General features: G+C 41.3%; 2 protein-coding genes across 5 annotated transcripts in view; one reads left to right on the forward strand and one right to left on the reverse strand.

Annotated features, from left to right (window-relative positions):
- The window catches only part of ALG10 (ALG10 alpha-1,2-glucosyltransferase), a 21787-nt gene extending 15611 nt beyond the window's left edge, over window positions 1-6176 (reverse strand). Inside the window, exon 1 of one of the 2 annotated variants that reach the window (XM_075927621.2) lies at window positions 6012-6176. In XM_075927621.2, the coding sequence (XP_075783736.2) occupies window positions 6012-6176 (165 nt within the window). The remainder of the gene's footprint in view (window positions 1-6011) is intronic. The other variant, XM_075927632.2, reaches the window with a different exon arrangement.
- Window positions 6143-13301, forward strand: TPRKB (TP53RK binding protein). Of its 3 annotated transcripts, none has more exons than XM_006120410.4 (5): window positions 6143-6274; window positions 8105-8293; window positions 9603-9725; window positions 11636-11812; window positions 13160-13301. In XM_006120410.4, exons 2-5 carry the CDS (start codon window positions 8150-8152, stop codon window positions 13244-13246), a joined length of 531 nt encoding a protein of 176 aa, XP_006120472.2. In that variant the 5' UTR covers window positions 6143-6274; window positions 8105-8149; the 3' UTR covers window positions 13247-13301. The 3 variants fall into 3 exon arrangements, with proteins under 3 accessions (XP_006120472.2, XP_006120473.2, XP_014427674.2); XM_006120411.5 differs by having other exon boundaries at window positions 6266-6382; XM_014572188.4 differs by lacking the exon at window positions 6143-6274 and adding an exon at window positions 6276-6386.
- The last annotated feature ends 1252 nt before the right edge of the window (window positions 13302-14553 follow it).

Genomic DNA, 14553 nt, shown 5'->3' on the forward strand with positions numbered 1-14553 from the left:
GGAAAACACACATTAATTTAAATCAATGGGCCAAATTGACTCCATCATACTGCCGTAATTTGGATTTACAAAGGGTGTAAATTAGTCAACATTAACCTCAAGTTTTTGTTAAGCCAAATAATTAGCCAATATATTTGAAGTAGTTATTGGCCCATACTTTGCATATCTGTGGTGGGATAAGAGTTAATCCCAGATGAAAAAACAGACATATAAATTCTGGATGAGCACATGGATACATATCTTTGCTATGCAAACAATTAGTTTTGAAGTCAATTACAGAGGAGCACACAGCCCACGGTGCAGCATCAGTAACATTACATCTCTCAATTGACACTGTATCTGAACAATGGAAGAACTGTAAAGGCAGAAGAGAAAAGGCTCATTGTGATGACCTGCAGCAAGTAACTACCCCATCATCTAGCCTGGTAGTGTCAACTAGTTGCTAGGGGCCTCATTCCAAAAACTGTGATTACTGGTCTCCTAAATAAAGAAAATACTTTGAATATCTGTGATTTCATCAGTGAGGATAGTCTGCCACCGATGCAGATTACAGCTTTTCCATGCCGTCCTGTTTTGTACAAGTCTCGTCCATGTCCTTCCATGAATCCTCCAAAAAGGAACCACCCAACATGATGGAGAGGCCTTTCTCTTGTTCTTTTTACATCTTGCAGATACCAATGGAGTATATTCACTGTCCATCTGTTGTTTCTCAATCTCGCTACATGGCCAGCCCATCTTCTTTTCCGATTGAACACAACTTGGATATCGATGATACCACTTCTTGCACACAAATCATCGACAGTAACTTGATGTGGCCTACTTACACACTCCATGCCTCTTTCCACTGTTCTTTGGGTGGTTTACAGCTTTAATTCTTCTGTAAGCATTGTGTTCCAAATTTCGCAACCATACAGAATTATCGGAAGGAGAATGGTGTTAAAGACATGGGCTTTGCAGTGGTGGAAAGTTTGGGATCAACAGAAACACTGGACAGACTCCTAACAGCAATCAAGCCCAACTTCTTTCTCCTGCTCAATTTCAGGCCCAACTCATTGTCCATCTGCAATATTTGTCCAAGATATATATATATTGATCCACTAACTCAACAGACTGTTCATCCAGCTGCATGATGTACTATGGACAATATGTGTTTTTCATCCTCTTCATTTTTCCAGTGTGGATGGTCAGGTCAATCTCCTTCACGTTCTTACCAATGTCACTGAGGAGGTTTTGCAATGTTTCAGGTTCTAACAAAATTAGGATGATGTCATCTGTGAAAAGGAGCATCTGAAGAAGCTTGCCATTAATCAGAAATCCATCTTTCACTTCGATCTTCTGCAGGACATTTTCCAGGACGCTGGCAAACAACTTTGCTTTGCTCCTTGCTTCAATAATCAAAGTATCATCAAAAAGCGTGATTTCCAGATTAAAGTTGCATCATGAATTAAAGCTGCATTTTGTCCACCGAGTCAAAAGCTTTTTTAAAGTCAATGAACAACAAGCATAACAGGATCTTCTACTTTCTACCCCTTTTGGTCATTGGTGTGACCACAAAAATGTGGTTCACTGTGGAGAATTGCCTAAGAAAGCCAGCCTGTTCTTTTCTCATGTTTTCCCCAAGGACATCCTCAATACGGGCATAGCTCACTCTCATAAAGATCTTATAAAGATGAGAAAGTAGGCTGGGTAGATAATCGCGAATATCTTCTCGATTGCCTTTTTTGGCAGAACAATATTTCTCAATCTCTTCCAATCTTTTGGAATTCTCCAATCTTTAACATATCTTCAGAGTCTCTCACTAAATGTTTTTAAGAGTGTATCACCTCCTGCACGAAGTTCTTCTACGTGTACTTGGTCTAAATGTGCTGCTCTTCCCAACTTCATCTTCTGAAGGGCCGCTGCCACTTCTTCGTGGAGCACATCAGGTTCAGGAGTGACGGAGCTCAGGTTTAATGGCTTTACTGCTGTTGCTGACGAAAATAGTCCACAAAATCCTATTCTGCTGCCTCATTGTGGCGTGGAGGTGACCCTGGGCTCTCAAACGCTATGCCCGCGGTGCATAAGCTCTGACAGGTTCTACCAAACTGGAAAGGTTTTGAGTATGGCCCTGGTGGCAGACTCTGTGTCCACCGTCCAAGCACCAGCCTAGCAAAGTTCGGAGAAGTTCATCACCAAAAGGTTGGCGATTTGGCCACAGCAGCTACGAGCACTGTGATAATACAGCATGACCTTCAATCCTATGTAGTTCCTCTTCACGTCCACAGTGACGGTGATGGTAGTGGAGTGGTGAATACAGGGGCAGAGGATGCCAAGAGTCTTGCAGTATTGAGACTGTCCATTTGTATTAATTTATATGTTCGCACACTTAATGTGTGATCCCTCTCAAGCGATAAGCAGGTCAATATATTGCTGGAAGAACTGCATCGTATTCACATCGGCATTCTTGCCATAACTGAAATCAGAAGTAGCAAAATGGAAGGATGGATCACAAATTCTTCTGGGAGCAGCAGAAGGAAGAGTCGGGGAGTTGTATTCATACACGGTGGTGCTTGGTGACTTCAATGCTAAGGGGGATATAGGAGAAGATCGAGAAAACTAGATCGGACAATATGCTCGGGTATGAGAAATGAAAGAGGTCAAAGGCTGACTGACTACGTAGAAGCCTCACATCTATATATCATGAACAAATTCTTCAAGAAGAGGGTTGGATGGCGATGGACTTGACGAGCACCAAATGATGTAATAAGAAATGAAATTGATTATGTCCTAGTGGACAAGAGGTGACTGGTTACAGATATAACAGGCATTTCGGAATCGGCCATCTGTATACAATCAGATCTGTATACAGTCAGAGAAGCTAGATAATTTCATGGAGCTTAGGTCCATAAAAGGCTATTAGCCAGGGGATAAAATGGTGTCCTTGGCCTCTGTTTGTCAGAGGCTGGAGAGAGATGGCAGGAGACAAATCGCTTGATCATTGTCTTCGGTCCACCCTTTCTGGGGCACCTGGTGCTGGTCACTGTCGGTAGACAGGATACTGGGCTAGAAGGACCTTTGGTCTGATCCAGTACGGCCGTTCTTATGTTCTATGTTCTTATCATTGATCAGTTAGAGCAAGAGTCAAAATAAACATCAAATGGGAAGAAAGGATAAAGGGGAGAGTTTGGGACTGCATGCGGGTACAACAGTTCCGCTCAGATCTGTTTAAGTATGCTGTCAACTCTGAGTCATGGGAAATGGATAAAACCGAAGATATTGATTCCGACTACTATCATTTCTTTGCAAAGTTGGACAAATGTAAAAATGCTGCCACTGTGAAGAATCCTAAAGAGTCCAGAAACTGTCTAACCCAGCAAACTCTTGATCCTCTTGCTAAACGGAGACACATGGCAGCAAAGGGCAATACCAGCCTGGAGTATAAGCTTGTCTGTAAAACGTTGAGGAGAAAGATGATAGAAGATTCACCATGTAAAACAGCAAAAGACAGTTGATGAGAAAACGAGTTTGCAAAGAGCTCGGCATGATATTCAGATAAGCCAAACTCTTCCAAGTGTGTTTGTTGATGAAGAAGGTAGAAGAACGACAAACAGACATGAAATGGAACTAATTTGCAGGTGCTTTTATAGGGAAATAAAAGAAGTAAATTAAGTAATTTATTGTGAAACAAAATTAAATATTTTGTTTTGACACAAACAAAAACATTTTGTTTTTGAGGCAGCAGTGCAGAGTGGCAGGGGGCTCCTCAGGAGTGAGGCCAGAGCACACCAGACAAGCACCAGCACACACACCTAAGGGGGGAGTGATCACTCCGCATGGGTGGGAGGACATGCAGAGGTCAAAAGCTGTGGGGGGGAAGAGAATTGCCAATTCTACTGAACCAGATGCCATTTGCTGCAATGGCATCTGACCCATCCAGTCTGGGAGAGTTGGCAACTCAGGAGTGGGGAAAAACACCATGGCTGTGTCTACACTGGCATCCCTTTCTGGAAAAGGGATGCTAATGAGACACTTCGGAATTGCAAATCCGCGGGGGATTTAAATATCCCCCACGGCATTTGCATTTACATGGCTGCCGCTTTTTTCCGGCTCGGGGTTTTTGCTTGAAAGTAGGAATAAGGGATCTTCCAGAAAAGGGCTTATTTTCCGGAAAATCGCGTCTACACTGGCGCTTTTCTCCGGCAAAAACCCCAAGCCGGAAAAAAGCGGCAGCCATGTAAATGCAAATGCCACGGGGGATATTTAAATCCCCCGCGGATTTGCAATTCCGAAGTTTCTCATTAGCATCCCTTTTCTGGAAAGGGATGCCAATGTAAAAACAGCCCACTTCTTTACACTGGCAGCATGGTTTCCCTCTGCTCCTCTGGAGTCCCATGATTCATCACTGTCTGGTGAGCAGGGGCTGGATGCAGAGTCCACAAGGGGGGAAGGGCAGGGGTGGCTAAGGGCTGGGGGATGCTGGAGCCCTGACACTGAGTCCATAGGATGCAGGAGCTGCCCCAGGTATATGTGGCTAGTTCTTAATTTGGGACATATACTATGTATGCCTAAGAACAGTCCTGCTGAACAGAGTTAGTATGGACCCAAATACATAACTTGCATGGCTTTCTACTTGCCCAAGCTACACATTACTACTGCTGGAGCCCCTCCTAGCCACAGGAAGACTCCTGCAGCAGAGAAAGGTTCTGGCAATGGGAGACATCAAGGAAAGAACGCTGCAGTTCTAGGCTGTTGGAGTCTTTCTCCACCACAGGGAGAGATTTCAGCAGCAGGGAAATACTCCTCTGACTCCCTATTTCTAGCACCTAGGAAGGACTCTAGCAGGCAGGAGGCAATGGGAAAAATTATATTTCCCGTTACCTCCTCCTTGCCAGAGCTTTTCCTCACCATAGTGAATAACTGCATAATGGCAAACTGTTGAAATCTCTTCCTGACATACATAGCTATGCACCATACTATGCATGAAGCCTGTTTTTCATTGTAGCTTGTAACTGAACTCATCCTACATGCTCCCGCCTTTGGTACATAGGGTGTAGACACTGTGAAAGAAGCTGCTCTACTCCGGTACAAAAAGACCAATAATTGATAGCAAAAAATAAAGGGGTACCTGGGGTGCTAGACCAATTTGTATAGCTGGGCTGCTGAGAACTGTTGTACCAAACTGTAAATCCTGTATATGATAAAAACTGCCCACTTCCAGCACCGTTGGAGACACTTACTCATTCCAGGATGGCAACAGAGAACATACAAGTAGATAGATCTTTGCTATGAGTACTGTCATCTCCTTCAATGAAGTGTAGCTAGAGAATGGGAGGAGATAAGGAGCAGGGCATCATCCAGCTGGGGCTTTCAGTGCATGGAGCCTGGTAGGAGATACTGAGCTCCTAGGCACACAATAGGCCCCATGGCAGGGCTGACCTCCCCACTCCTCTCCCCCCCCCCCCGAAAACCCTTGCAGCATGGACACCCCTGAAATCAATGGGGCTCTGCGTTTGCAATACAGGTGGTATCTTGCCCACCCTGATCTAGTTGGTGCTTGGTCCTGCCATGAGGGCAGAGGACTGGACTCTATGACCTCTCAAGGTCCTTTCCAGCCCTAGTATTCTATGATTTGTCCAGTGACAAACCGACTGTATCAGCTGGCACTTAACCAGGCTCATGCCCCACAGGGAAAGGTGGAAGCAGCCCCAGAGGATTGGTAGAGTTGCCAGGCGGTTTCAACAAAAATACCAGACACACTTGACAGTACATCACAATCTCCATTACATCTGATTTAGAAAATACCGGACATGTCTATTTTCTCATTTATATTGTTTCAATTAGTTTCCCCAACAGAAAGCTCCAAACCGGACACCTGGGAAGGGGTTGGCGACCTGCGGGAGGGGATCCCACCAGCCCTGGGAGCCTGGGCCCGCTCAGCGGAGCAGGCGGCCACCCGGGCAGGAGGGGCCCGGGGCCCTGCAGCACCCTGTCAGGAGCGGGGTGGGGCCGGGGCGCCAGCGGCCCGTACGCACCTGCTGGAAGCGGCCCTGGCAGTAGGCCTGCGCCTGCGGGACGTGGAAGGTCTCGTCCATGTAGGGCGCGCGCTGCTGGCGGCTCAGCGCCGAGAAGAGCAGGCACGAGAGCAGGAAGGTGCCGCTGATGGCGGCGGAGAAGCCGTAGGCCTCCGAGCGCTCCATGGCGGGCGGAACGGAGCCTGCCGAGCCGCAGCTCGGGGCGAGCCCGGGTTTCCGGGGAAGGGGTTGTCCGCGCACGCGGGGAGCGGAGGAGGAAGCCGGTGGGTCGGTCGGACAGACGGGCGCGCGGGCAGGGAGCGGCCGGGGGAAGGTGCCCACAGGAGCTCGCTCTGAGCAGCCCCAGCGGAAGCGCTCCGGGGGTGCCTCAGGCAGGTGCCTGCGGGAAGGGCGTGGAGAGGGGCTGGCTACTGTGCAGGACTGAGTGCCCCTCCCATGCCCTCTGATGGGAGGCCGGAGCAAAGCGGCGCTGGCAGCCCCTTGTCTGGCATCTCAGATGGACAGACCGAGCTGCGGGGGGGGGGGGGGGGGGGCGAAGGGTGGCAGGCATAAGACATAAAGCTTGTTTCTCTGCCCTGCCACAGCATTGCAGAGCCTCCTCGGCCCACGCCATTTCGGACACTTCTTCAGCCTCTGGCGGCCTGGAGCAGATGATAGTTGGAGCTAATATTAATACTTAAACTTGGGGGGGGGGGGGTTAAGAAAAATGATTAGCAATGCATAGTAGGCTTACCGATTCATCATATGCTATGGATTCCGTTTCTAAAAATAATTGTTAAGTTTTGTGTCAGAGTAAAAACCAGAAATGGAACATTTTGTAAAACTTTTTACAAAGTATTAACTTGTACAAAATTATGTTTACTTATTAAAGAAGAGGGGAAAAGGAGGAAAGAAAGTATGTGTAGAAAGGGAGCCACACCAATGGTCTCTCTTCAAGGGAGCTGGCAGCTTTGCTGGATCCTTGTGTAAGGAGAAGGGAGTTAGTAGTTCCATGTTCCTGAAAGAAGCAGGATTGGGCAGCCAGCCCTCAGCACTTCCCAGACTGTGGTGCACACTCTTCCTCTCCCAGCCCTCAGAGCTGCCTAGAGCACACTGTGCAGCATTCTGGCTGTGGCTATTGTCACAGTACCAACCACCTCGAGCCCAAGGCCTTTTTGAATCACTGGGCCCCCCAATTCCTGTCAGCAGGCCTGCCTCTCTTACAGGGTACTGAAGTGCCTTTAGCTCCCATTTAGGAGGACAGGGCAGGGCAGCACCTTGTTAAGATGCTGTCCATCTTAGAAGACTGGGATTTTCCAGTGGGTAGCTATCTGGTCATGTATTGCTGCCCCAGCTTTCTTGTTTCCATTTGTCAAACTTTCATTTGCCATCTTCCAGTTCTTTCTTAATTTTTTTTCCTATATCAACTATTGGGATGCCATCTGATTGTGAATGACAGGATTTGCAGTCCCAATAGGAGAGGGGGTGGTCTGTGAGACAATTTCTTTATTAAAATGTGGTCCATATTAGGAAAATATTTGCAAATGTCTGTCTTTACAGATGAGGTGGTTAACTTATGCAATGTTTTTTGTAGCCATGTTGGTCCCAGAATAATAGAAAGGCAAAGTGGGTGTAGTAATATCTTTTATTGGACCAACTTTTGTTGGTGAGGGAGACAAGCTTTCTAGCTCACGCAGAGCTCTTCTTCAGCTCTGAAAAGCTTAATCCGTGTCACAGCTAAATACAAGATGGAACAGAATGTTTAGCCTGTGATTTTCAGCCTGTGGTCCATGGACCCCTTAGAGTCCACAGACTATATCGAAACGCTATGAAAAAAAATTGTCCATAGAACAGTCATTTTCAATCTGTGGACTATATCTAAGATTTCCAAAGAGGTCCACCCATCTTTTTAGGAGTCCGCAAATTAAAACTGGTTGAAAAGCACTTGTTTATCATAAGTAGTTAACACACATTTCAAGGGACCATTAAAGGTGAAGTGGCTTATATTTTATGATATTTACCACATAAGCGTCATTAAGAAACACTATACTTAAGACAAAGCTAACTTAAGTATTATGATTCCTGTGCAGTAATTATATTTATAAATACTCTAGGTTTGGCTGTTGTATACTGGTTCAAGGCAAACTATTTGTTACAAGATGCAGCATTTCACACACAAACTGGAACTATTTCCTGACTGTAGTGTGACTCTTGTTTTGTTTAATGATGTCAAAAATGCTGCTGCTCTAAGAAAAAAAGCAATGGAAGGATCTATTGATGGAGCATTAATAAATCCTGCAATGGTAAGCAAATCACCAAATAATTGCACTTTGTAACTGTTTATATTACAGTTGTATAGGCTATAATTCTTCCTCTGTTAAAAATGGTATACAAAATTGGGTATGTTTGTATTCCTGCAAGCTTCTGCACATGATTGGACTTCTGTGCATATCCACATCCCCATGAACTTCACTTGACTTCATGCAAGAGTAAGAGTCCATCCCATACAGATCTGATTTAGGATTGGGCTTTAAGAGCCGTACATGTTGATTTACTCAACCTCCTAGAATATGTAGCTATTTGATTTTCTTCCATCTCTCAAAATAAAAGCTAATAAATTGAAAATTTAGTTCCATAAATAGTTGAATAGTCTTCGTATTCTAATAGCTAACATCTGGAGCCCTTGTTCTTCTTTAGAACCTGACATTACCTTTTGTTAGAAATAAATAGCAAAGCAAAAGATCTGGGGTGAAGAAAAAAGAACTTTATTCAACAATTTGAGACATTAGATTGCTGGATTTGATTCTTTTAAATTCTTTGATTTGAGACTGTTAGCCAGTGATGTTATGCATTCATCACTGAGGCTACATCTAGACTACAAGCCTCTTTCGAAAGATTCTTTTGAAAAAGCCTCTTTTGAAAGAGAGCATCTAGACTGCAACCACTTCTTTCAGTCTGGATGCTCTCTTTCAAAAAAGCCCTGTTTGCATTCAAGAATGCCTTTTTTCAAAAGAGCACTTTCAAAAAAAAGTGTTCTTCCTCGTAAAATGAGGTTTACCACGGTCAAAAAAAATGCCATGTTCTCTTTGATTTAATTTTGAAAGAACGCGGCAGCAGTCTAGACGCAGGGGAAGTTTTTTTTTTTAAAAAAAGACACACCCTAAGAAGCAGAAATCATTTTCGACCTTTCCCCCCAAAAAATGTAAGATTTATTTTGCTGAGCAAATATCTCTGTTGATAGATGTGCTTTCCAAAATCCACCTAGCCAAGTTGAAAATAAACATTCACTGAACATTTTGCTTGTCTCAGAGTACCCAATTCTGTGAGGTACTGAACTTGCTTAAATAGCTACAGTGGTTAAAATTCCCTAGTCATATTTTGGTGCACACTTAGGTCATCCTAAAGTTGAGTATTACCTGTTTCAGTGAGTAGTTCCACTAACTTCAGAGGGATAACTCACAGAACAATCTGATGCTCAGTGTAAGGATGGTAGATTTTAGGGTAGTAAAACAGAAGTAATTCAGAGAGAAAGTTAATATTATTAAGATTTTATTCTGACTGGGGAAAAAACTAATTTGTAAAGTTTTTATCTTTTCCTATTCTGTTCTGCAGATTGTTGATCCATTTCAGATACTTGTGGCAACAAACAAAGCAGTTCACTTACACAAGATTGGTAAAATGAAGACTAGAACTCTTTATGCAGAAATCATTTTCAACCTTTCCCCAAATAACAATGTAAGATTTATTTTGCTGAGCAAATATCTCTGTTGCTAGATGTGCTTTCCAAAATCCACCTAGCCAAGTTGAAAATAAATATTCACTGAACATTTTGCTTGTCTCAGAGTACCCAATTCTGTGAGGTACTGAACTTGCTTAAATAGCTACAGAGGTTAAAATTCCCTAGTCATATTTTGGTGTATACTTAGCTCTCAGTGCTATGACTTCTCTAGCTCATCCCTGAGAATCCAGGAATACTCCTGATTGACTTATTTTCTCTTTATATGGACTGCAGGTGGCAGCAGCCCTGATTGTGAGCCTGTTGCAATTATTTTTTTAAATACCAAAAAGTAGGCTACCTGTAATTGACACCAAATCCTGGTGCAAACGGTCAGAAATATATTTACTTGACAGTACTCAAATGAGCATTGAACTGCTAATGAGTATCTTCAGCAAAAGGTAAATGTAACCAGTGTCTGTCAGTATTTGAAATCAACTTGAGGTCTGTAAAAATTGTTAAAATATTTGATTTTAGGTGTTTTATTTATCAAAGTACATATTTTATTAATATAGCATCCTTAGAGTGGGATATAATCACAACACAATAGGCTCACATTTTTAAAGTTACCATAATACCAAGGACAGAAAATATACTCCCAGCTTTTCTCCTTCCATTTAAATTTTTAAAACACCATGTAAAATAATATACAAAGATGAAATTGAGTAAAAATAATAATCCATTTTATCCATAGGAAAAATTAATTTCATACCATTTCTTATTATTTTTGCCACCAAGCAACCAAATATGACAACTGTCTGGATAACCAAACTATTGTATAACACATATTCTAATTATGAGATCAATAAGAGGACTTAGCCAAAATTGGGGAAAAACATGTCTGACAATAAATGCTACAAAATAGTAAGTAATATGGCAAATCTTCAACATAGCTGGACCTAAAGGTATATGAATAGTTGTGTGTGTCAGTGCAAGTTCACTTGCCCTTTTTTAAAAGTCACATACATTGTTTGAAATTTGTGTTTCTAATTAGCTTATTAAGATTTTTACTTATTTCTCTGACACCTTAAGTTCTAGAAGATCCCAGGAATGCAAAAACTAATGGATTTGCAAAAGCAATGGCAATTTTTAAGTTTTAGATTTAAGATGTTTCTCCAGACATAAACTTGTAAATGTAAATGATATATTCTGAATGCAGTAGTTGTACATGTATATAACTAGTACATATAAATATAGAAGCATTGTGCTTTTGGATGAGAGCGCGTTCACTCACCTTTGTCGTAAGTAAAAGAGCTGAGACAGAATTAGGAAGACCAAACATTTTCCTCGAAAATATATTTTACACTTTTTCTAATGAGCTAAGAACAATTTTTACAGTGTGAAATTTCTGTGCCACAGAATATTTGAGTACAAACTTTGCCCTAAGCACTGAAGCGATTAAATTATTTCCATACATATGAGAAAAACAAAGAATTGCTTGTATAGACTTTAAGGCACGCCCTTTAACCTTCTGTATTCTATTCATCACTGCATGTACAACAAAAACCCAGATTAAAAAAGGGCTTGATTTGTTCAGGACAGTGGTCATTGTCCATTTATGCATGTTTGGTCTGCAGCCAAAGGTAATTACTTTAGTTTTCTGACAATTTATGGGCATACTCTCCTGTTGACAAAAAAAAAAATCTTTAAAATGTCTTAAACACTTTAGATCCAAAAGTATTTGGGGCAACCAAAGTAAAAATTGGGCCTGTCTTCTCTGCTGCTATAACTGGCACTGGTCAACAGCTGTGGAACTATGCCAGTTTATACCATTGTAAAATTTAGCAAAATGACCAAACAGGTTAAACTGGTCACTTGCTTCCATGTAATGAGAAAATTACTAATACAATGTCAATATTTTTCATCTTAGATTTCAGATGCATTGAAAAAGTTTGGTATTTCAGACACTGACTCTGCAGTGCTCATTGTTCTCATTGAAGACAAAGAAAAAACTGTAAATCTGGAAGGCATAATATCTCAAGTGGAAGGCCAGCAGGTTTCTCTGGAAGAACTCCACAAAATAACAGACATAGCAAAAGTTAAAAAGGTTTGTAAAGGCTTGTTTTAGGAATATATGAAATAAGACTAGGATATTTTACTTAACTAGTTTCTAAATTCAGTGATTACTCATTCATTCTTTTTCTTTAACCTTGTGGGGTTTTGCAGAAGTGATTGGAAGCTTTTGTTTTAAGTGAAAATGGAATATTTGTTTGCTGCTGATTCTATTTGCTATTCAGAGAATTTCATTTTTCAATGGATATTGATCCAACAGCATCTAAAATTGGCTCCAGCAATGGGTGTGGATAGAAAAGGAATGCTATATTGAGTCGTTTAGAGGTTTCTCACAACAGCAGATTTGCACTTTCTGTTTTTTTCTGGGGAAGATGCATGGAATTAAAAATAAGGTTCAAATACTGGAAAAGTTTATACACTTACTTAACGCAAAGCATGTGAATAAAGGACCTTGTACGAGGGTCCTAAAATAGTAATGAAGTGACATATTGTGGGCAGTTGCTTTAGAAATTTAAAAAAATGCCATGTCATAGCTTTTACTTCAAGTCCTTGCTGCTTTGTTCAACGTGTGTTATATATAGTCTTCTGGAAACCAAAACAGGACTGTGGTTAACTGTACTAGAATATAAAATAGCTGTTCATTAACTGAAAAGCTTTATATAATAAATTTATTTACAGTAATGGTTGCAAACCCATTTTCATATCTAAACATGATCAGCAAAGGACTTCTTAAAAGCCGAGTTCGGGTCTTTTCTTTTTCTTTTTCTTTTCTATAATATGTAACGAAGGGTTGGGGATTTGGTAGGGGACGATTAATTCTACATTTTTACCTTTAGAAATATCAAGAATGCCAAGTCCAGTTTTCCTTCTATATTGTTGCAGAACCTTTTGTAAATCTTTGAGATGTGTGGGAAGCTCTCACACTTAACTGAAGGGCAAAGTGTTAAGTATTTAGACAGATCCTGTGTGGAATTCTGGTCCCATTGAAGTCAGTAGAATTTTGCCAGGGTCAGAATTTCAGTCCCAGTTTCCAAAATGCTCATTATGTTAAGAAAGTTAATTAGATGCAGACCAAAAAAACACAGAGCTCTTTTAAGTGCCTGGCTAAATGTCCCATTTCCTCAGTTTCTTAATTTTCACTCTCTTTCCTCTTGTGAAAATTTGTCTGGTTCCTCATTCTCCATCATGTATAGCCTGAAAGACAAGATCTACATTTCTAAAGTTAAAAAAATGAAAACATATTTAACATGTTTCTTGTATATATTCTTTATACCTTTCATAAAGAAATGTTTTATTGCACTGGATTTTTTTTTAAGAAAAGGAGTACATTCCAAATTTTTCTTCATGTAACCTTTACATGTTACATTTTTTGTTTCTACAGATGTACAAACTTACTCCACAGGAAGAAAAAATTGGCACATTGCTGGATGGCATCATTTGCAGAATGTCAACAAAAGATATTTCATGAAAACATCCAAATAAAAAATCCACTTTAAAGCTGCAGGAACAGCTATTGCAACCATTATTAATTTTGGACTCTGTCTCACTACTGAAAACATTGAAGCAATATTTTTTCTTCAGCTTCATTCAACACCAGAAGTGCATCACATAATGCAGTATTGAACTGTTTGAATTCTCACAGCTTGCATGGATTCTAACCATTGTTTTATTTACAAATATTTTTTAAAATAATGTTTCCCAATATCTTTAACAGGTCATAAACATAAGCTTTCAAAATCTATTACTATGTACCTTTGGGCTACGTCTACACTGGCCCCTTTTCCGGAAGGGGCATGTAAATTTCACTAGTCGTCGTAGGGAAATCCGCGGGGGATTTAAATATCCCCCGCGGCATTTAAATAAAAATGTCCGCCGCTTTTTTCCGGCTTTTAAAAAAGCCGGAAAAGAGCGTCTAGACTGGCTCCGATCCTCCGGAAAAAGTGCCCTTTTCCGGAGGCTCTTATTCCTACCTCGAAGTAGGAATAAGAGCCTCCGGAAAAGGGCACTTTTTCCGGAGGATCGGGGCCAGTCTAGACGCTCTTTTCCGGCTTTTTTAAAAGCCGGAAAAAAGCGGCGGACATTTTTATTTAAATGCCGCGGGGGATATTTAAATCCCCCGCGGATTTCCCTACGACGACTTGTGAAATTTACATGCCCCTTCCGGAAAAGGGGCCAGTGTAGACGTAGCCTTGTTGTAAAGTGTTTTAAGATAATCAGATGTGCCACTAACTATGCAAACTATTTTTATTATTCCAGGGCCTGTGATTACTTTGTTTGCATTGGCACAGAGAATAAAGGATGATACAAAGATATTTTTAGCTACTTAGTGTTTATGTATGTATCATACTTGTCTGGCCATCATGTACTAGGAGAGCTTATACAAATGGTCTCTTGTGATTTCCTAACACTTATAATCAAAAACACATAGAAAGCTTACAATTCCAATGAGAGATTTAATAAATGAGGATAACACATATATTATGGAACGGGGCGCAATGGGGAAGAAGATGGTCTATAGACGTGTTTATATTGCTATTCTGTATTAGTTATGCACATTTAGTGGGTTCATAAACTATTTCATGTAAATGCACTTGTTCATTTGGAGGTGATATTGCAGAAACTAGTTGTTAGGAAGGATTTGAATGAGGTAATTGAATAAAATTTTGGAAGACAGCCACAAAGATATTTGCAAGAGGAGATTTTAAGGGGTATTGAGGCTGGTGTCAGTGAAAGGTCAGGAGTCAGTTGTCATATGGACCGTTTTATCAACAATTT

This window comes from Pelodiscus sinensis, chromosome 1 (assembly GCF_052426305.1).
Source record: "Pelodiscus sinensis isolate ZL-2025 chromosome 1, ASM5242630v1, whole genome shotgun sequence".
Classification (NCBI taxonomy): domain Eukaryota; kingdom Metazoa; phylum Chordata; order Testudines; family Trionychidae; genus Pelodiscus; species Pelodiscus sinensis.

What these genes read in the sequence shown, in the direction of transcription:
- TPRKB (XM_006120410.4), top strand. Translation starts at nt 8,150, where the DNA reads ATGCAGCATTTCACACACAAACTGGAACTATTTCCTGACTGTAGTGTG. An exon ending in ACCTTTCCCCAAATAACAAT is followed by an intron (nt 9,726 to 11,635) that starts GTAAGATTTATT and finishes TTTTCATCTTAG; the next exon opens with ATTTCAGATGCATTGAAAAA. An exon ending in ACATAGCAAAAGTTAAAAAG is followed by an intron (nt 11,813 to 13,159) that starts GTTTGTAAAGGC and finishes TTGTTTCTACAG; the next exon opens with ATGTACAAACTTACTCCACA.